The sequence below is a fragment of the Pocillopora verrucosa genome, chromosome 1, assembly GCF_036669915.1.
Source record: "Pocillopora verrucosa isolate sample1 chromosome 1, ASM3666991v2, whole genome shotgun sequence".
Taxonomy (NCBI): domain Eukaryota; kingdom Metazoa; phylum Cnidaria; class Anthozoa; order Scleractinia; family Pocilloporidae; genus Pocillopora; species Pocillopora verrucosa.
The window spans coordinates 1487100-1509258 of record NC_089312.1 but is presented as its reverse complement, the minus strand read 5'-3'; the positions used below and the strand labels follow the sequence as shown (position 1 = coordinate 1509258).

Below are 22159 nucleotides of genomic sequence, written 5' to 3'. Positions count from 1 at the left end.
CAGAAATGGCGACGAAAAATGTAGCTATTGAATTGAAATAACGGGAAATTTGTGATAGCATCTACAAAATGCACTCTTGTTATTTGAAAACTTCCACTCTTTTCTCAAGGTGTTGTTTAGCCGAGATAAACAATTTTGATTTTCCAAACTTACAGACATTTGTGACTGGTAGCCTGCGTGACAGACTTACGTTCAGTTAACAGAGATAAGAGATAAGGTCTGTAACGCATGCTAAGTAGCTAGGAGTGTTGGCGGCCAGTTTTCCTGTCGTATTAACATTTGTAAAAGAGTGGATACGTGTTTAATTTTAACCACCATTTTTAATAATAAATTTCTTGGCCTTTTTACCGGCTCACGAGCCATATATAAAATACATCCCTAGAAGTACCAACCACTATTTCTAGATGACCTTTTCTAATTTCAAATCCACTTATGTAACGTGATTTAAGGTAAATTCTTTAATGTTTCTTAATTAAATTTTTCATATATTTCTTTTACTAAAAATTCGAGAATTTGTGAAACAATTGGACTACCGCCCGCGATTGACAATCTACCTTAAAATTTAGATGTGACTCTAACTTAATTGATTTTCATGTCGGGGAACTAGCATCTGAGAAACTGATCTTTGCACAAGCTATTGTTGCCCAGAAACGTAACAACTGAGTACACGCGCCGTTCTCCGATTGGAAAGAAACTCGCACGCCCAACAACTCTTCAAAATAAGTTTCACTGACCTAGAATTGTCACCTTACCTATTTGTAAACGCGTAATGCTTAAACTTCTGGTCATTTACCTGAAATAATCCAGAATGGGTGGAGATAAACTCTTCAGTTTAAGAACATAAAATGGTAAATCTTGGTTCACAAGTCGAAAACAAATAACTCCAAGAAACATTTAGTTTTTTAGTTGAAAGAGTAGCACATCTCGGGAAAAGCAATTTGATTCAAATAATCGAGGAGGAGGAAGCTTTCCATCCAGAACATATCTGGCCGAGAAATCTTTCATTTAAGTTTGAAGATTTCCTTCTACATCGACTCTGATATCATAACTTTGTAAACATTTTCAAAAGAAGTTGTAACATTCTTCAAATGTACCCATGCGTCAAAAATTCTTTTCATTCTAAGCAAATGAAGCGCCTTTGCATTGAGTGTCGTAAAACCGAATCAAAGTAATCCCAACGGCCAATCAGAGCAAAGCGCAGCCTAAAGCGCGGGAAAACGCGGACAAACAAGCCGCGACTGGTTTAGCCTTGCACCTGATTGATTGAAAACGTGGCGCGATTTTTCTGAACCAATCACATGGCGATTTGAAGCAAAACCAATGCAGAGTCGAATTATTTCCGACAATCGATTGAAACTTGCTCTTTGTAGAGAATACAGCTTAGAAGCTGTGACATCCAAAATAAATGGTGTGGAAACAGACCATATCTAAAACAACAGAACTTCTTTCTTGCGAGACACTTGTTTCCAGGCTGGCAGCTTGTAAAACTCTTCTCTCGGCATTGTAAACACTTCACGGAATTCCTCATCGGTGAGATACGTCTGAAAAAATACAACGTTGAGATAAAGAATTCTGAAAAACCACAAATCAAAAGCTTTCAATCTTCAAAGTAAACTAAAACAAGGAAAGATCCATATTTGACGACGGATGACATATTAATTTTTAAACAAACATTTTGTATGCAACTTTCATGAACTACCAAAGTTTCGACTGAACTCAACATAAATTTTCAAATTTGGTTACGTGAGAAAGTCTTATCTAAGTATGTGACGTTGGAGTGCAATTTCACCTAGACTGAAACGAAAAAATTACCTTAGGTAACCGTCAAAATGTTTTTAAATATATGCCAAATTTTGTGATTTCGAGTTGTTGACGTTCAGAGTACGGAGTAGAAATAAAAGCACCAAGACCAACACATTTGTTGCGACATGCTTGTTTTCTTTGTTGTTGTCGATGCGGCTTACCTAACAACATATTGAAATGCTCACCTCGAGTTTCGTCTTATCCGCTTCTCGTGGCAACTTGTAGTTTGTCGTTTTGAGATCTTTATAAGCGTAAATCTATGAACAGGGAAAACAAAACGAAAGAAATCAATTACACTTAATTTTGTGGTCTGATCGTCCGAGTGAGGGACTGGGTACTCCTGAGAAGGACGTTGTCGAGTGTAATGACTGACGTTTCCACAGCCTTTTGGCGGAAGTCATCGTCAGAGTTAAGTGAAAAGTTGTTGTCAGTCGAATGTTATATGTCCGGCCCGTGTAAACTGTTTGATCAGTTTTACCGTGATTTTATCGCCTATTAGACTCAGGTAGCGCAAGTCGATCGTTCCTGGACATCTGTTGAGATGCCAAAAAAAACTATTCACGAAATTTACGCAACAAACGAGCCGTACACAACGACCCGACATTACTTTTGTATCTAGGCTGAGTTTCTTTTTTGTCTCTGTGCAAAAAGATGAACGGATTACACCTTAGTCAAGCGCCCTCCATCTCACACAATCGTGCTCGGTTCCACGCCCCTCCCTTACAGTCCCCCTTCATCCCCAATACCACCTACCTGAGGTTTTTTGTCGACACTTCTCTCGAATTCTGCCATATCTAACGAGTCTTGCGAACCTACGGAAAAATAATTCGGGTGGTCATTCGAGTATATCGAGAGACTTTCGCGTGGTAATCGGAGTATATCAAGAAACCTTCGGTTGTTAATTGGTATGTTCGGAGTTTATAGCTTTTAGTCTCACTTTCCCGTTTCATGAAAAAGAGTGAGACTTCGTTTTTTAACCAATAAGAAACGACCTCGCTTTGGCTCATGAGAAACAACAGTCAATTTTCAATTGTTAAGGGAGGAGTCGGTGGCGCAACAGATGCATATACTTACCTATTCTCCGTGGTGATTCATTCAGACTTGCCTTGAAATAAAAATTAAATCAAGCAGTGATTGAAGAGATACAAACTACAGGCACCACATTAGGCTTATACTGCTAGAATCTCAGCAATAAAAATAAAAACAAAAACAAAAACAAAAAAAACAGCAGCAACGATAAATTTAGTTTACAAAGTGAATTAGGCTTACGCTGCTAGAATCTCAGCAAATAAAAACAGCAACAACAACAGACCACCATTAATTTAAGTTTAAAAAGTGCTGACAATTTAAAAACTCAAACTGTACTTTAAAAAACGAGAGGTAACTGCAAAACTAAGAAGAAAAACTACCAAAACATTCAAAATAAAATTACTTTCACCTTCCGAAGATAGGTGAGCTTATCTGACTAAGCTTGATACAAAAGTGCAACCAATGCAATAAAAATGCGTTCCTACCTCTTGCCTGGCAGTGATCTCTCTGTATGAACTGCTGTTATCTAGATGCAGGGGTAAAAATAACAAGTTTGTAAAACCGTAACCCTTGGCCTCCAAAAACAAAATTTAAAAACTAACCGTAACTTAGTTCAGGATCTACCATAAATGCTCCAAGAAAGAGCAAAAAAATTTCGAGCTCACTGCCACTACCCTTTAAACCCTATTATTTCCTTCTTATCTTCGAGTAAACGCGGCGTTCTTGTGAATGGGAGCAGCGTTTATTCCAGGACGGTGTGACGTCTTTTAACTTCTATCAGCGGCGTTTAGTTGAGTAATTAGGGCATTGCAATAACAGTCACGGGGTTCATGAGCATCCATTTTTACAGTTCATGATAATACGATATTAACAGTTCCAATACTTACAGGCTCCAGTGTCTTTGTTCGAGGTATAACTTGACTGATACCGAGATTGTTCCACCTAAAGAAATATTAAGGTCTTTAATTTCATTTTTAACCCTCTCAATCCTGAATTCTCAAATCCATACTTTTTCTTACAATGTATCTGCCAGACATTTCTTTAAATGTTAGTTCCGAAAGTTAGACAATTGGACCCAGTAACTGATGATTTTTCTTTATTCCCATAACTTGTCTAAATGACAGTCTACGGATACCGAAAGGAGAAATCATTCGTTAGTTACCCCTTACTTGACCAAGATCAGAGCTTAGGAAAATTTTATTTGTTTTACATAAAGCCAAGTCTGGCATTTACTTATAATGATGGACATGGTTTCTACGGACTGGTATATACTTCATGTAACATTCTTGTTCATTCTCTCACCTGTTCTGCTCTCCAAGTCGCCACTGGCTTGTAAGTTTGTTCTTCTTTCTGAGGCGAGTACTTCGCTTTCCATTCTGATACGCGACTTGCTGAAGTTCTTGTGGGAGGGGAGGGACGGGGAGCTTCCTCCTCTACAAAATGTACCACAAAAATTAGTTGATAAACTTGGAAATATACGAAAGATACTTAACATTATTATTACACGATTATGCCATTTCACCATGTTAAGGTAGCACAACGCAACGAACTTTTGATTATTGATTTTTCTGCTTGTCGTAACGAACACTTCATTTTTTTCTTTATTTTTTTATACTCAAATGGAAAATGTGACGGTTTGCCTAATCAAACTTGAATGACTTATGTTAAAGAAAACATGCGAAAATAGATAGCTATGCATGATAGTTCGGAAATGGTGGCTAACTTGTAATATCACATAGAGAGCACATTTTGATTGAGTGTCGTAAAACCAAAATCACAGTTGTCACAACAGCCAATCAGAAGAGAGGAAACTATCGCGAGAAGCCAATGAGAACTCGTTGTACAAACAAGCAAACTGCCCAAAGCGCGGGAAAAACGCGGGCGACCAAGTCGCGATTGCTTTTAAGTTTTTAAACTGATTCGTTCAGGAACTGGCGCGAGTTTTCTGGACCAATCACAGAACGACATGAAGCAGAACCAAAGCATATCACGGATTACATCTCATAGAAACAATTCAAGCCCTTACCAGGATACTGATATCCATTGCGTGGACCTCCCTGGGAAAAAAAGATGAGGAAATTAGGTTGGGTTAAAGAAAGATGTTGCACTTCTTGTCACGAGCGTGGGACACAGAAGAAAAAAACAAAACAAAACAAACAAAAAAAAAACCTAAGTAGCCACGAGGGCTCGAACCCCAGATTTGCGGATTTCTGCACGCGGATGCTCTACTACGGAGCTGCAGAGAGTCTTAAGGTGAGTCATACCATTAACCAGGAGTATAACCAATTCTCAAGGAGCGCTATCCCACCGCAGGCACCCCGCTCCCCCACGTATTTTGCTAAGTTTTCCTGATACTCACTCATACTCATACTTGCTTGTCCAAGAACACTACACAATAATCCATGGTTAAGCTTAATTTTTGAAACCTTCGTTCAGAAGTCCAGTATGCTGCACACTTGCATCTCCCACCAAAAAAAAATTTAAACAGTTTATTTTTTATCTCGCATTGACTTACTAGAAATCATAAATTGCAACCGTTGTAACAATAACCGAAAGAATTTAAGTTACGTTTCTGTAAAGCATGTTTGCGATTTAGTTTAGATAAGTAACTCACAGAGTCTGTTTCCAGTTCACCATTCTGAGCTGCTGCAAAGCTACAATCTGGATGCCAAATTTCAGATCCTGTAAACAAATTTGAGATAGATCATCATCTGTTCACACAATGGGCCTCATCATATGAGCAAAGAGAACTTGACTGGCTTAGTCTTTGAGATCTTTTCTGATTATTTTCTCATTTCAAAACCAGTGTGAGACAAGAATGAGTTGTCAGCCTGACTGTGACTAAATGTTTGGTAACTTTACAACAAAATCACCCCATCCCACCCCACTGATGTGGATGAAACTTGAAAGCCTGCCCCTTGATCACCCTGAGTAGGCTAAAGTCTCAGTTTAGAAATAGGCTGAAATTCTAACCAAAGTTAAAATTGATCACAATTACTGGGTCAGCTCACTCACAGGACTCATAAAAAGAATCCTCAAGATAATGGATTGATTTTGGCTATAAAGCTTTCACAATAGATCCTTACCTTGCAAAAACATCTCTTGACCCTCACCAAACACTCCATGACACCTTGCACAGCGTGAGCAATGAGGGTGATAATGTTTTTCACCAGCCTGAAACAAACAAATCAGCCAGCATTTTTATTTTTAGAAAAAATAACTGAGGAATGGGGCCACAAGAAGAGGGGAGGGGGGAGGGGGTAGGGGGAGGGGGGAGGGGGGAGGGGGGAGGGGGGAGGGGGAGGGGGGGGGGGGGAAACAGAATGGGGACTGAGAATAGGAAAAGAGAGCTGCACTAATGGCCCAAGGCTAATCAGTTAGGGAATAACTATCTGATGGCCCTCCACAAAATACTCAACAACTATCATCTGATTAAAGGAATACAAAACAATTTGTGAATCTTGTACAGTGAAGTATAGCTTTTTCAAACATAAAATTTGTAATCCATCTTTATCTCATCCATCTTTGAAGCCAGCATCCCCCCCTGCCCTGGTTTATTCTGACCCCTGCCTCTTGTCATTGTTCAATTCTAACCCCCTGGACATGTGTTTATCCAACAAATTTGAACATGGCTGCATAGCTACTTTACCTGTAGGACCTTTCCAATAATATATCCACCACAGCCAGCACAAGTCACACCAAACTCTGCTTGATAATCTTTCTCACAGTAAGGCTTTCCATCCCTAAAAATAACAAAAAAACAACAGACTTGTAGACCTCCCATCCATCACAATTTAGTAACCAAAGAGAAGAAGTTATCTCAAGAAACGTAAAGAAGATGGTATGTCCAAGAATTGGGGACTCACTAGGAAAAAATGTCACCTTTCCTTATGTGTTGGATTATCAACTGCTACAGGGCTGAGTTAAAGTGTTTCCAGTTGCAATGGTTGATCTCCATAGAACACAACTTATGACAAAACAGACTGACTCTAAACCTTGAGGCTCAGCACTGTAAACAATTAAGTAACAACAGCCTGGTTCAATTTTTCAGGAAACCGTCCTGAAAATAAAATAGATATTATATGTGATTGAACTAACCTGCCCATGTACTCTCCAGCCAGCAAGCAGCCACATTTTGTACATGTAAAGCACCAAAGATGCCATTGTTTCTCCAGAGCTAACAATGACTGGCCACTGCGAATATCTTCTCCACAACCTGCACACCCTAAAGAGAAATTCACAGCATTAAAAATCAGAGGAAAACTAATTATCCCATAAATGTATACAAAGCAGTTTAAATTCAGTCTGACATCTTGGTATAAAATTTTTCTAAACTGCTTTGACTTAATTTTCCTTACCACAATTTTCAGTTGAACTTACTATCAAGTTTGCGTACTCTTGAATCATTGTTTATCTCCTTTGAATTGCACTGTTGGCAGAGGTAATGGTTACCCTTAGCAACAACCTTCTCTCCTGGAGGAAATGGATTTCTACAACAAATGCAAAAGATGGTGTTTGAATACATTGAATACATGGAAGAGATGGTGTGTCAGAGTAGTCTAAAGAAATATAGTTATATTTGACATCAAATGAAGGATTGCATGAACAGGTAGAGTGTATTGTTTTATTATATTTGAAATATATTGTGATTACTATAATCTAAGGGGAGACATTTGCAATAGAAACCATAATTTTTTTGTCCACAACTGCAAAATAGGTTGGTTGTTATGACACCAACAACACCATGAGATTTTTGTTCTCATACTTGCCATCATCTGATTTTGTTAATCACTCATATGATTACAGACTGAATTGAACTCCAATCAGTCTTACCATTACTAATATACCCTCATGCTTGACAATCACTGTTACTTTGTTTTAAATTTAAATGGTCCCAGGTAAAGGTTGTTTTTCAAGTATAAATAATAAAAGAACATTAAAAAAAACCTCACCTGCAACCAGTGCAAACAAAGCAGCGCAAATGATATGCATTATTACCAATGTTGATTCCTTCTCCTTCCACAAAGAGATGACAAATGAAGCATTTTGTGCCAAAGCGTTCCTGGAAGTCTTCAGGACAGTAATACTGGTTGCTTTCCACAAAAAATCCAATATTTTCCAAGTCCTTGCCACACACTGTTTTAATCAAATCAGAATGTTATCTCAATTGTTTTCATGATGAAGTGGTAGTACAACTTGATAGTTATAACATTGAATTTTTGTATGGCAAATAATGGATGCATGTATCTCTAGTATAGCAAGGATTCTAAGTTGCAATGATGTAATAGAGAAGATGCAAGTAACCTTTGTGGTAATGAACACTACTTAGGTAGTAGTGAAAATAAACCTTCTTTTTTTTAAGGCCTTATTTTCACTATTGCTTAAGTAGTGTTTATCCTTGCAAAGATCACTTTAATCTTCATTTATTAATTTGCTTTTGTGGATTGTCATTTGGAGGGTATAGAGTTGGGCAAATATCAACTTGTATTTGCATCAGCAGAGAAGGTTTTTGTGAAGCCATTTCTATTATTGATTAGAAAAAAAAACAAAATATAGTATACCATCAGAATATAATATACCATCTTTCCATCAAACAAATTATAATGGGTAAACCTTTGAGTGCAGTAGTTTGTCTGCTTCAAAGTATCATTTACAATCAAATGGAAGAAACATTGTCAAATAAATTAACAGCAGCTACACTCAAGGATTGTTGATTGAAAAATATAGAGGGCAGCAAATATAAGCTCATATTTGTGACTACAGAGGAGGTTTCATCAAAGCCATTTCTTTCCTGGCTCAAGCAAATGTTTCACCATTTCACTCACCAGTTCTGTGTGTATTTTGTTTTTTTCGCAAGACAGTGCTTCTGGTTTTAATTTAGCTCATTAGGATCAGTTACATGCTAATTTCCAGATTGCAGTGATGCGCAACTAATTGGGGGGTGCTTTGCTTTTCAACAGCCTCTTTGGGCTGGCATCTTTTTGCCTTTCCCTACCCCCCTCCACCCACCACCTATATCTCCAAATCAAACATGGTGGGTTGAATAAATGATTGCAAGCTTCTTAACATTAACTTGCCCTTGTAAGACACCACTACAGGCTGAATTGGTTATTACACAAGGTAATTATGTCCTAGATTATAAGAATACCAAATGGGGCCAATATCTTACAATTAAAATTATTTGCTTGATGAAAGTGGTTTTACTGTATGGGTGACTGGTCAGGCCAAATAAAAAAAGAATGTTAGAATTTGGAAACCAGTCTAGCCTTTGGCCATAGGAAGTGACAAAGAATTCACTCAGGCTGCCAACCTTCTGGCAAAGCATCTAAATTTGCACACAGTTGCATAGAAATAAACCTTAGAAATCTTAATTTCACACCAATGAATCTAAGCATAATTATACTCTTTTCTTTTAGAAAAAGGTGCACTGTCATCTTTTTTTTTAATGTTAAAGGCATGAAAAATGTCCTTAATTATTCTCTCCACACGAATCATTTTGTCTTCAATGACAAGTCTTCAAAAGGGTCGGAACATACAAAGAGAATTTTGATAAGAAATGTCTCTCTCACTGACACATATTTGCAATTGCTTAAAATTTTGCAATAGCAAAAAACCTTGTAAAAAGCCTTGTGTTTGTACCTATTGTTTTTTTTAATAAAAAACAATCAGGTCTGGAAGTCTGCTTCACAATCTGCACAAGGGACTCAACATAACTATCTATCCTTCCCTATGGAACTGTTATCTTTCCCGCTTTGTAATTCAATCATCCCTTTCATCAAATGATTGATTAATCGATCAAGGTCTAGTGAAGACAATATCACTTGTGGCTTAATTAATTCTAAAAGATAGTGATATCAAATTACGACTAAATATTTTTACTTTAATGGTTTAACTTGTGGTTCGAAGCTAGGGTTCTTACTATCATTTCAGTAAATCTAATTGACGACTTTTTTCACAAAAAGGTTTAATTATGGATTTTCGAGAATCGAATTTTCGCCAGATATTTCATAGTTTGGAAACAATGAAGCTATTAACATTCGTTAAACCGTTAATATGCATTTCTCGGACCAGTTAACACGAACGTTAAACTTTTAGTTCAGCTTGTCTACACAAACTGGCACAGGCTCCAACACACTTAAAATTAACGACGAATTAAAAACGGCGAACAAATAATTACAATGTATTTAACAACGCTTAATGGCACCAAACAATACCTGTAGTTTTATTTTGTTAGCTTTGAGGGTGGAAATATAAACAACGACTTGAGTTACATATGAATATGATGAATAATAATGAGCGCCCTTGCCAACGTTTCGTGCAATTTTCAATAGAGAAAATTCGATTTCATTGCCTTTTTACCTTAGGTCAAGATCTTGAAATGAAAAGTACAGCGGATCGGAAAATAAGGCGTCACATCTGATAATCGCCTTTAAAAGATTTACCACTCAGACGCTAGCCATTTGATTATTTATTTAAATATCAATTTGCCATACGAACCTTTTAAGACAATTTTTAAAGCAAGTAGTCATGTCAGGCCTTATGTGGTATCCGCAGGCACATATCGACGACAAACACTAAACGGTCATTCGCGGTAGATACCTTAATTTCTGGACGAAACATATCAAATATTCTAATCCCGGAAAACAGTTGTTTGAACCGCCACAGATCGTCCATTTTTAAGACAAAAAAATGACGTGAATTTCAAACATGCAAATTTCTGTGCCGAATGAATAGCGATGACACGCGATACGCGATTGGAAGCAAAAATTACGCTCCAAATCTGCGTTCGTTTCTGTTTTACTTACCCAAGCAAACCAGGCAGTCGGCATGAAAAAGCTGATCGTTCACTCGCAGCGATTCACCTGCGCAAACCTTCCTACATCGAAAACAGCGAAGCGAGGATTCCCTGTCTAAAAGATAAAGCACATCAGAAAGAAAACAACTCGAAATGCTCTGAGCTCTAAACTTTAAAATCGCGAAGTATTCGAGGATTGTAAAAATTAATTATTGGCTTTGATTTGCGATCTCACTTACCCATTGATGTTTTGATGTTATAATTCCTCTATAGGACAAACCCTGTGTATTTCTAAGAACACAATAAAATGTTATTAAACAAAGACAGCACGAGCGAGCCGTCGGCGGTCGTTCAATTTCAAATCCACCCCCAAATATACCATCCACAATGCCTTTCAGTCCTCAAGCGGAAACTACCCACCCGGCATATTTTGCGCGCTTGATAAGATTATTCGAGTTCCTTTCAGATCACGTAGTCAACAATCACAATGATTTTAGCCTCAAGACTCAAGCAAATTTTCGGCGGATTGATTCACTGTCAGTTGATTTTCCGTCTTGCATCGACTAAGTAAAGGAGTAAGCCTTAAATAAATCCGCTGGGATGTTGCTTGGTACATTTTTTTCCCAGGTAATTCGCTAGGATCTTTTCTCTTTTCACGTTTATTCAAGTATTTTTCCCCCTTTCACAACGGAGCGGAGCCGCACTTTAATTACGTGACATCAACGCAACAGGATAATTGCGGTTGGCGCAAGGCAGAATGTGCGTTTGAAAATAGTGGAAGACAAGGCGTATTATAGTTACTGCAAAAACGAACGTAGTTCTCTTTAAAGTGTACTGAATAGAATCAAAACGCTTTGGATTCGTATAGGGGCAATCAATTCTACTTAACTTTGTAAGGTGGAGATGGAGTAAAAGATAACGAAAAAGGAAATTGGATAAAAACAAGGCAAGTTGAAGAAATGAGGTCGAGATTGATTCCTTACTAGTTGTGGCTTCCGAAACCACAATTTTTTTGCCTTTGAGACCTTTGTATACAGTCAAGTTCCATAGCTTCCTAGAACGTTTAAGAGAACTGCACATAGGTGAGGTTCAAGAAAACGAAATTGTTATTTTTGTTTTTGGTAATTTTGGTAGCTGGCTAATTATTTCATTCGCAAATAATTATTGAAATAAAATTCAAAGTTACTTTTCGTGGATGAGTGACGAATTAAACTTTACAGGTTAACTGCAGTTAAAATCAGGGAGTTTGGCCAAAAATAAGATGAGCCATTTAATTGACTGAGAAAACGTATCGAAGTCAAAAGAGTCAAAACCACAACAGCAGGAGTGCCGTGCGGTAGCGGACCACAGAGTGAATCTGATCCGAAGATGTACCATCGCAGTCGTGGAATTCCATTCAATCACAGCTGAGCGCCACAGAGTATAGGTTACGCGTACTAAATCGAACTCATCGCCTGAAGAAGACTACCAGTAAGTCGAAAAGTCACGATCTACATCTGAAGTGACCACATCAAAAGAGAAAAACGATTACAATTCTCTTTTGAAAGTGTTATTTACCACGATGACTAACCAAAACCTGTTTTACGATATGTGAGCTGAGCCATCAACGGGGCTCAAATAGAACCTGTGAGTTCCAGGAAAGAGAGATTCACGTTATATCCATTTACGTTTATGAAGATCTGTGACCTAAGAAAATTTGTTTCATTCGATTTCCAAGCTCCTTAAATCCTATATAGTAAATACACCGTTGGATAGCCTTGTATTTTTAACCGTTTTATTCTCGATAGTTAATAAAAAACAAAGGAGAACAATATTTCGTGTTCACATTTCTAATCGATTTTTAATGATTATACTTTGTTGATGGTCTGTTGCACCCAGAACTTGAGATCCATCATATCAGCGTACACCCCATATCTTCCTTTGCGCGCGCATCCCTGTCCCCAGCTGATGACACCCATAAGATACCACTTGTCGTTCCTCACGCAGACTAGCGGCCCTCCACTATCTCCTTGGCATGCGTCAATTTTTCCCTCACTGTAGCCTGCACAACGCATGCGGGTTGATATTTTGTATCCCAAGTCGTCGTACCCTTCTTGACAGGTTTCACGAGACACGAGAGGAACTTTCGCTTGCTGCAAAATCTGGAAATGGTGAGTAACACAAATGTTGAAAGTATGATAGTAATTGATTACATAGTTGTTCTGAATTCGACTTTTTCAAAGTAAGCCCTCATCTAAAATTTTTGTCCGAACCATTTTCAGCCAATTTTGTTGTTATTTCAGCCTGGAATTCGCCTTGCACATCTTTCTACTAAACGACTGAGATATGTTCACAAGTTATTCATCGTAACATCGGCATGTTATTACGCTGGATGGACTAGTCTGTTTATCACAAACCTGCGCAATATTTCCATCCTCAGAGGTGTAGCCCCACCCAGTTACATAACAATTCGTTCCAGCATCGAAGTCCGATTTAGCTAGGCACACAGGCCTCACGTGATTGTTGTACTTAATGGGGTTCTTCAGTTTGACCAGTGCCACATCGTAGTCATGATTTGCAATCCTGTTATATTTGGGATGTGTGATGATCTCCTCAATTGTCGTATTTTGTTCAAATCCGTCTACTGCGTTAAGGTCATGTTCACCTTAAAGATTAGAATTAATGTCAGTATCTGGGCAACTGCGAACCTACCCCCCCCCCCTTTACCCAAAAACAGTCAACTGATAGCAACTTGGCGTTAATGTTGGGTTAGGGAAAAGAATAAATGGAAGTAACTTCTGGATCCTTTTAGTTGTCTCTTCTTTTCGGGGTGGAAAAATCAGTGAAAAAAATTGATGTCAGCGCGTTGCGACGATATCTGGAAGTGAGGCGCTCTAAGAGAGTTCCGCAGGGCGCTCAAACTGATTTTTTTTATTCGCGCGACAGACTTCGCCGAAATGGGGGGAATGCTCATAGTCTAGGATCATTTCCCCTTTTCCCACAGACAGGAGTGATCAGAACTAATTGCTGTCTCAAGCTCATAAGAACTGTACGAGATAATGATCCAACAAAGGTGACCACATATTGCTAATAGCTCGCTAGAACCCAGTCATTGGTGCTGTTTGGGTAGAAACACTGTTAGACAGCAAATCCAGTGTCCTTACCCCGCAAAATGAAAATGAAAACAAATCTCCTCTACCTGCAACAATGCTGTACTTCTTGGGGTCATCGCCATTACCAAAGCAATGAGCAGCGGTAACTATCCAATGCGGAGTCACTATTGAGCCACCACACCAGTGAGGGCCAGGATGTCCCTTGTAGTCCATCGTCACCTGCCATGGCCAAGCCCCAGGCCTTGCGTTTGTGCCGCCCACAATTCTGCTACCGACCGCTTTCCTGCCACATTCCACGCTTCCTAGGTAAGGGAAAAGAGTAATGTTTATTTTCTCGCCTAGAGGTCATCTCAGGATGAGTTAGTTTGTTTCCCGTGAAACTGAAAAGGACCACAGAGAGAACTTAACATCGCGTGTCAAGATGGTGGAATGTAGAGAAATTTGACTTCCCAGTGGTTGAGATTCGATCCCCAGCCATCTGCTGAACATTCTGTGACAGGATCGTAAATCCTAAGGAGTTGGTCGCCCTCGTTCTAATAAGCGCCCTCCCTTTAAGGTTTTTATTTTTATCAAGCGCCCCCATCCTAATAAGCAACCTTATTCTCTTTCAGCGATAGCACTGTTAAAGTACGTCTGCATTGAGATCAAGCGTGGTTCACCCTCCTTTAATTGCTCTCTTAAGGCCTCATTGCCAAAACAGTGGTCTTGCTGTTCCTGTTATTATTCCTTTTCAAATAAACATCAAGGCTTTGTTTTCCACATTTTGCTGTTCCTCAAAAAAAAAAAATAATAAAACCAAAAAATTAAAGAAGGGCACCCTATCCCTAATAGGCGCCCTGTTTCGAATAAGTACCCTCCCTAGAGGTACCACAGGGAATTAGGCGCCCCGGGTGTTAAATCAAATCATTCCGGTAACTAAAGATCGATCACGGGGGTGGACTGGGGAACACATGAAACTTTTGGCTGTTGTGACATTTGAACTGTCATCTTACCCTGGTCAATAGGCTGCTCTGTACGAGGAATCGTTGTCGGTGGTATAGTTGGTGGTGTGACTAGAAATTGAAGAAAACGAACGAAAGATAAATATATTGAACCTGGGAATCTTTTCATGGTAAGGTGCTGAGCAGGAGAGCTTTTTTTATGTGATACTGGTCACCAAGAAACGTCACGCCATATAAAGATGGTGACACAAAATCTATCGTGCAGTTATTGCTTAATGTCAGAAAAAAAATAAATAAGGATTTGCTTCCGGATTCACTTAATCCTCAGTGCTAACGCGCAAAATCCCAGCAGTTACCGTTAACTGAGTACTTTAAACTCACTATAAAGTATTGGGCTAAAGCAGCCATGAGAGCCTTTCAGTATTCTTCACCATTTTGTCAACAGCTGAGAGTTCACCCGGTCATTTAACTGTAGCTTGAAGAGACCTCTTTATCGTTGAGCCTCTCTGTTTATCCAGTAAGCTTATTATACGCAGTACCCACAATAACGTGAACTATTTGCTTGCCTTGGGTCTAGAGTTCAAAAGTAACCTGGCTAATACCCAGTTTGTTCATTTATGTGCTTGTTTGTTTGTTTGTTCAATGACTCGAAGTGATCTATAATTTGCCGTTCATACCTACGCACACCACACAGGTTCTTGCACAGAAGCGCCTCACTGAGCTTCCAATAACAGGGTAGTTACATCGATTCTTGATTACGTGGCAGTAGGAAACACGGTCGAAACATGCTGTGAAGAGGAAACAACAATAAGTTCTCAAAGGTATCCAGTCGCTTCGTACGCACTGTCGTTTTATACTCGAAGTTAGTCGATTCGTACCCAGTTTTAGTCGTAAATTAGCCACCGTAAAGGGTAAAAAAACTGACGTTTCGAGCGTTAGCCCTTCGTCAGGGCTCTGACGAAGGGCTAACGCTCGACACGTCAGCTTTTTTCCCCTTTACGGCGGCTAATTTACGTTTTCAACTCAGTTGTTAACACTAAATTACCTGTTATACTCTCCCACCGACGCAGCACCACAGTTTCTTTAGAAACTTATCCCCTTTATCCAGTTTGAGTCGATAATGATATTTAAGATAAGAAACTGGCCTTATTTTAAACATACTTAACAAGGAAAACATACTTTATTGATATGTCAGTTGAGTCGTTTCGTACGGTACAAAACGACTCAACAGACTGGATACGAATGGTCCTGGCTTGGTGCGAAACGACTGGGTACGAAACGACCGTGGGTACGAAACGACTGCATGGTAACCTAAAAGTCTCATGAATATATATAGCTGAAAAATACGGTATTAGCCTTGCAGCTGCGACAAATTTGAAAGTAACGGGACGATGTGAATTCGAACTGGTGAGGAGCAACTTGAAAGGAATAAACTGTCAGGGGAGTGTTGCCCTATGGACAATCTCAGACTGAGGCACACTCTAGAATAGACAACTTATAAAGGGAAAGTAATGAGGATGTCGTGCATGGAACTGTTGGAAGTTACCATTTTTGGAGACCATGAGGCATTTAGGGACAGTTTTAAAGGAAAAGTTATGAAAATGTGCCGCTTGAAACTGTCGGGAGGATGCATGCCATTTGATAGAGACAGCTTGGCAATGAGGACAATTTGAGTGGCGGATCATTTGGTAGGGGACGCTTAATAATCTGAAAAATTTGCATAGATACCCTTTGAAGACCTGACTTAGAGCTGAGATGACTAGAAAATGATACTGTAGAAAGCCTTTGAAGAACAACGTATGTAACTGGAAGGCTCTTGCAATTACCATAGGTGAATATTTTATTTGGTGGTGACTTGAGAAAAGACCTCCCGATTCCCTTCGTAAGAACAGTGAGCACCCTTCAAGAAATGACGTCTGTAGAATTCTTACTCTGTTGAGCTATTCTTTCCACGATATGTTCTGTCACCTTACCAGATACACGTTTGCTATGTCGTATACCTCCTAAGTTGTGCATTTTTCTAAGGGTATCTTCTATTTTCCTTCTTTACTGGGAATTTTCGATGATACGCCTTTAAACAGGAGCTCTGTCCACTATTTCTGGTGACTCTGGGAAGGAGTAACTTAAACAAAGACATATAATTCAAGTAGATTTTAAGGACGCCAGGCGTTTAAAGCCCTTGAATGATCAAAAATTACCTTTCGGACAGAGGTCACAGGTCTTCTTACAATTGACTTTCACGAAGTCTGAATAGTCTTCGTGTTTACAGTAAGGCTTGTAGACGTGACAATAGTTGATCAAATCTTTGCAAGCTGTGAAGAAACAAGGAAAATCAAGATAATTACTTCTTTTCACCCGAGAAAATCTTGCAGTTACTGTTCACGACAAAGCGTGAGCATTTTGGACAACAAAGTTCCTTTTTGGTATTCGTTGCCCCTTTGGGAGGGTAGGTGCCGGCTGTACATAGTCTAGATATCAGTTTAGACTGTTAGATACCGGTTTTCCGTGTTAGTTGCCGGGCGCAGAGATGAGCATTGAGAACCTAAATCAAACTGAGTAAGTCGCTGCGTGAGAGTACGTGATTGTGTCGCGCGCATGCGCAGGATGTAATCCTTTGTTGTTAATAAATACTTAATTTATATCAGTGTTTGCATCTAGCTTTCATCTGGGAAATATGTTATTTCACTGTGTATCCTGCATGTAGCGATTTATCTCTTTAAGCCTGTTTTATTTAACACGTATTCAAATCGACGGCTCCTACTCTGAGCAAATGTGTTTCTTGTACACATATTAATAATATTCTTCCAGTCTAAGAGAAGCAAAACAAAATTTAGACTGGCGTTCAATTATACGTGCAGACCTGCTCTCTTGGTCCTTAAGTTGTTTTTATCATCGGAGGTCTTTAACTCTGCCGAATAAAGAAACAATAATGAATACCTCACGAAATAATATTGACACGTTTTCTGTGTGAATGTTAGTGTTTGAATAAGATATTTACATGAATCAATTGTTCTTTCCTGACCCTCCTTAAATAAAGCAGAGCAAACGAAACCCCCGTTTAGTTTGTGTCAGCAATCGACCATTGAACAATTTTTTCACATCCTCGTCGGGATAACAAAAGAGGAGATACATTTGTTTGGATAAATTTGGCCATCGTCTTTTTCTCTTCTTACTTAGGTTAAAACATTAACAAAGCTTTTGCTTGTTCGTGGTACGAGTCGGACGAGAGGCGAGGAGTAAAAAAACGGAAGACGCCTTTATTTTTTTCGAGTTTACTATTAGCTCCGGATGATGAAAACAAAACCTCATTGGTCTGTTAAACGATAATTTGGGCTCATTCGACCTCGCCAACCTCGGGCTCTTATCTCTTAACAAGTAACTAATTTAGTTTCACGATAAAAATCTGTATTTCAGAAACGTAAGCTTCACAACTAAGATGTCTGAAGTTCATGAATACGTTTTGAGGCAGAACGGATTAGCAATAAAGAAAGACTATAAAATCTCAATCTGCTCCTATCAATTACCAGTTTTTATGTGGCATATTCTTCTCTGAAATTCTTTTTTGAGTTTGAGGCCTTTGGCTCAACTCCGATGGCATCCATACGAAAAGGACCATGGCAAAATGCTACGAGAAGGCACCACAATACGTTTATAGTTTGTCAGCTAAGTTGGTGACCTACCATGCTCAATTACTCCATGCTGTAGCCTCATCTCTCTTTCTTGGCTGAAGTAAGTACAGTAAACGAGGAAGATCAGAGATGAAATTGAGAACAACATTTTGCATGTTACCTCTCTGTGCTACCCTGGTGAAGTTTTTCACAAGATTAAAACACTATAACTTCATAAAAGTCTCCGTTCAAATATACTCAAATCTCGCAGATTTTCTATTAAAGGCGTGCAACGTTAAATAAAATGTTGCCAGTGTTTGAAAATGAAAGATGTTTCCATTATTAAAGACAAACAGGCAGTTGATTTTGTGTATAGAGCTGCCAAAAAAGTCAAACAGAAATTCCCGATTACACATTCAAATGTGTGTTTTGGCGGCCTTCTACCTGCGCAACTGAAGATTTTTCATTTGATCGTAAAGTGTGGTTCTCTGAAAAAAACTTAAGTCGGTGACATTGAGTGGCTTCTCAACAAACTGACCGGAAGCGTGGGACGTCAAGTACGGACCTATCTGTCAATCAAGGAAGTGAAATGAGTGGTTAATCGTTAACGTTCTGTAGAATTATGAGAGATTTTATCACGTTTGTGTAGCAAGTTCTTCATCTTATTCTTGGCAGTTATTTTTAATTGAATATAAATTTTTCATTCAATAAAAGAATGAGGAAAGTTCCGTTTATGTATGAAATATTACGCTGATAATATGTTTTTGGGCCTAAAGAATTGGCTAAATGTGCATGACCAATATTGAAATTTTTTATCTTAATACTTCTAGTTTTACAAATACGCGATTCCATTTAATATTTGATTTCAAAATTTCAAAGATGGAATAATGTAAGTCAAACAAACTGTTGTGTGACATTTACACAATTAAAACAAGTTAATTCAACGCAATTGTCTTGATCAAAGCACTGTTGAGAAAACTTTCGATCATGAAAACAAAGAGCGGTTATTAATAAAACCTTAATTCCCAACATTACCGCTTCTTTCCTTTGTTTACATTGTACTTTTAGCAGCAAAATGCCTCTTTATACACAGTGATCGATCGAATTTCTCTCGTGAGCCGAAGGAAGGGAGGGGGGGGGGGTGTACTTTCCACGATGGGTTTTAAATAGGGTTGCTTCACCCGAAAGAGGAACCACATTCTGTAGGCGCTTCAAAATTTTTCCTTTAAGAAACAATGATAATGATGTCTTTATTATTTTTTCACAGGATAAAATTACACATCCTGTGCTACAAAACAGTTGTCTAAAGAATATATTCTCAAAACCGCTAAAAGGCGAGCCAAAAATCGCCTCGTTAATCACATCTCCTACATTATAATTAAATGTTAGTCGTATTTACAAGGGAAGACAAAGGAAGAAATTGCATGCTTAGCATTGAGTTTCGGGTGCACACACTGTCTTGCATCAAAGGCATGTTTTGAAAGAGAATTGGTAGTATCCGTGGGTAGAGGGAACAATTCTACCTTAGTTAGTGGCTCTACTATCCCCGCGCATTTCATGTATGCAACTCTTCATGTGACCGAAGCATCGTACGTGCAGTTTGCGCTTAGATTAAAAGACCTTGGGATACTTACTTACCATCCAAACCTACTCATTAATAGTACTATGAACCTTTTTGGACTTGGCCTATCTCACTTAACTTGCGATGATAAAAAAAAATGATCAACTACGCCCTTATGATAACTAATGTTCATTTAGTAACTAAAATACTTGACGTACACATAACAGTTCAGCTTATGGACTGTAAAGTATAACAACTGAAACAACGGCTGTCCAACGATTAGTATCATGAAAACCACTGTTGAAGAAAGAGGGTCGTCTATTCTGTTCACAAAGCTCGGAAGCTCGGAGACACGCTCATCGACAAATACAAAGTAGTACATAAGAACGACTAGGACGTATGTTAATGAAAACACATACGAATAAATAAAATGAAGCAATCTGATTGGTGCAAAACTGAAAATTGCCTCAGCAACCATGAAAATAGTGATGGACAGGAACTTAGCAAATTCTAATACGTTAAATTGTTCTTCCAGTGTGACATAACAAAGGATGACAACTAATATGCTGTTTCCCACCAGAGTTTGTAAGACCCAGAGTACTGCATGGTAACACGGTAATCTTTCTTCGCGACGCGGGAGTTCTCTGTGCAACTCGTCTTCCTCGTTTGCGGTCCATAACAGCTCGGATTCATTCTCGCGTTCATCTTCAGCAAAGTAGCTTTTTTCTGTTTTCTTAGGGATTTCTTTGTTCTCTTCACTTTTGCATGTTTTAACAGCGTAGTAGATCAGGAGGAATGTGGCGAGAACGAAATATAGGCAACTTAGCGAGATACTCCAGTTATCCAACTGCAACAACCATAAATAGCTAGGCGTAGCAAACGTGCTTTCCACAGTGATAATCACAGACCACGCGGTAATAACCAGACGATATATGATAAACAACGATGGTGGAAACCACTGGAAAAGATTCAAGAAAATGAATTGTTATTGCAAATTGAAACTTTCTGTATAAAACTAAAGGAATATTGTCCTCTACCTACCGCAGGTTTACATTCTCGACAACAATTGTCGGATGTCATCGTGAGAGCCGATCGAATCCGAAGAGCTGTCGGGTCGCAGCTCTGCCAGAGACACCTCGTTTCCTTTCATTTTACGTCAAACTGTAAGGATCTCTGATTGGTTCAAACGCGAGCGGGGAATCTGACACACAAGAGGCATGCCAAAGCGCATAGGAATCATTCAAGCGTGATAAAAAAACATCCATTTCCTTCCTGCGCTATCGTCTGCATCTTTATGGCTTTCCAGTGATAAGATTAGTTATTCGGTTGCCTATGACGTGTGTTCGAATTTGGTAAAAAAAAAAAGAAAAAAAAAAAAAGAATTGAAGAATGGAAAAAAGAGTACTCTCCGTTCCTGGAGAATTTTCGGCTCTCTTTGTCTTGAACATTATCGAGAACAATGAAAGAAATCATATGCACAAATAAATCCGTAGAAATGTCGAAGGTTGTCTTGATTTCTTCGAGATTCGGTTAGACTACATCAGCATACGAATTTAATTTAAAACAGCGGGCCTGAAAAATACTCTTGACCAAAAGATTTCGAACTACGCAGCTTAAGGTTATTGGAAGGAATTTATGTAAATTTCCAGTTTTAGAACATTCTATACTAGCCTAGTAAACTAGAAGGTGAGAATCAGGGAATGTCACCAAATTGTCGATTGAAACAAGAATTCCTCGACCGCTGAAACTACTTCGCTAAATGAATTACCGAACACTTGATCAGAAAGAATGCGTGTCTAAAACATTTGCAGTCAACAATTCCCTCAAAGCTACAACCCAAGGGACCTACTCACAGTCTGGAATCTCTCTCTTTACTTTACTCACTATGGATAGTGCAATAATTGAACCAAAAATCTGACAATTCGTTTTTAAAAGCAAACTATAAAAGGGAAATAGAGAGCATATCAAAACTTTTTAAATAATTGTGGTGTCCACACTGAACAATCCTGAAACCTCCCTGATGTAATTAAAATCGATTTCGCTTTCAAGTTGCATGCAATTGTTTGTCTGTTTTCAACCTACTGTACAAACTTACCGGTGATTCGGCAAATAGCTCTGGACTTGAAAACCACAGGAAAAGGCTTTTGACTCGAAATTCCTCAGTCAATACAATTCTTAACCACTTTCTGAAGTCAGCCATCGTTGGGAGTTTCTAGTTAAGTGAATCATTGAAGCGTTGATGTTCACGTTATGCATATTAGGATGAAGATTGGCAGGGAGATTGAAAGTTGATAAAAGAACTCTACGCTCGACTGAAGTCAACACAAACG

General features: G+C 38.8%; 3 protein-coding genes across 4 annotated transcripts; all 3 read right to left on the bottom strand.

Annotated features, from left to right (window-relative positions):
• Positions 1-300: 300 nt before the first annotated feature.
• On the bottom strand, positions 301-10994 carry LOC131788484 (actin-binding LIM protein 1). The gene is made up of 16 exons (XM_059105582.2): positions 10867-10994; positions 10638-10742; positions 7785-7968; positions 7213-7322; positions 6931-7057; positions 6482-6575; positions 5919-6006; positions 5447-5514; positions 4859-4889; positions 4135-4265; positions 3720-3774; positions 3318-3358; positions 2878-2908; positions 2557-2615; positions 1989-2060; positions 301-1541 (listed from the first exon to the last, which is right to left on the bottom strand). The coding sequence occupies exons 1-16, from the start codon at positions 10868-10870 to the stop codon at positions 1428-1430; spliced, it is 1314 nt and encodes a 437-aa protein (XP_058961565.2). The 5' UTR covers positions 10871-10994; the 3' UTR covers positions 301-1427.
• Positions 10995-12402: 1408 nt separating this feature from the next.
• LOC131788495 (chymotrypsin A-like) lies at positions 12403-18539 on the bottom strand. Of its 2 annotated transcripts, XM_059105589.2 has the most exons (8): positions 18341-18539; positions 17521-17568; positions 16859-16972; positions 15338-15448; positions 14712-14771; positions 13806-14021; positions 13024-13271; positions 12403-12768 (listed from the first exon to the last, which is right to left on the bottom strand). In XM_059105589.2, the coding sequence occupies exons 1-8, from the start codon at positions 18435-18437 to the stop codon at positions 12475-12477; spliced, it is 1188 nt and encodes a 395-aa protein (XP_058961572.2). In that variant the 5' UTR covers positions 18438-18539; the 3' UTR covers positions 12403-12474. The 2 variants fall into 2 exon arrangements, with proteins under 2 accessions (XP_058961572.2, XP_066024441.1); XM_066168344.1 differs by lacking the exon at positions 16859-16972.
• A 987-nt stretch (positions 18540-19526) lies between these two features.
• Positions 19527-22039, bottom strand: LOC131788539 (uncharacterized). Its single transcript, XM_059105626.2, has 2 exons — positions 21925-22039; positions 19527-20787 (listed from the first exon to the last, which is right to left on the bottom strand). The coding sequence occupies exons 1-2, from the start codon at positions 22027-22029 to the stop codon at positions 20023-20025; spliced, it is 870 nt and encodes a 289-aa protein (XP_058961609.1). The 5' UTR covers positions 22030-22039; the 3' UTR covers positions 19527-20022.
• Positions 22040-22159: the final 120 nt, after the last annotated feature.

What these genes read in the sequence shown, in the direction of transcription:
- LOC131788484 (XM_059105582.2), bottom strand. An exon ending in GAACAAAGACACTGGAGCCT is followed by an intron (nt 3,359 to 3,719) that starts GTAAGTATTGGA and finishes CCCTGCATCTAG; the next exon opens with ATAACAGCAGTTCATACAGA. An exon ending in CGGATAAGACGAAACTCGAG is followed by an intron (nt 1,542 to 1,988) that starts GTGAGCATTTCA and finishes GTATTTTTTCAG; the next exon opens with ACGTATCTCACCGATGAGGA.
- LOC131788495 (XM_059105589.2), bottom strand. Translation starts at nt 18,437, where the DNA reads ATGTTGTTCTCAATTTCATCTCTGATCTTCCTCGTTTACTGTACTTAC. An exon ending in CTTAAGGACCAAGAGAGCAG is followed by an intron (nt 16,973 to 17,520) that starts GTCTGCACGTAT and finishes GTTTCTTCACAG; the next exon opens with CTTGCAAAGATTTGATCAAC. An exon ending in AGAGCAGCCTATTGACCAGG is followed by an intron (nt 14,022 to 14,711) that starts GTAAGATGACAG and finishes TCCCTTACCTAG; the next exon opens with GAAGCGTGGAATGTGGCAGG.
- LOC131788539 (XM_059105626.2), bottom strand. Translation starts at nt 22,029, where the DNA reads ATGGCTGACTTCAGAAAGTGGTTAAGAATTGTATTGACTGAGGAATTT. An exon ending in AGCTATTTGCCGAATCACCG is followed by an intron (nt 20,788 to 21,924) that starts GTAAGTTTGTAC and finishes AATCTTTTCCAG; the next exon opens with TGGTTTCCACCATCGTTGTT.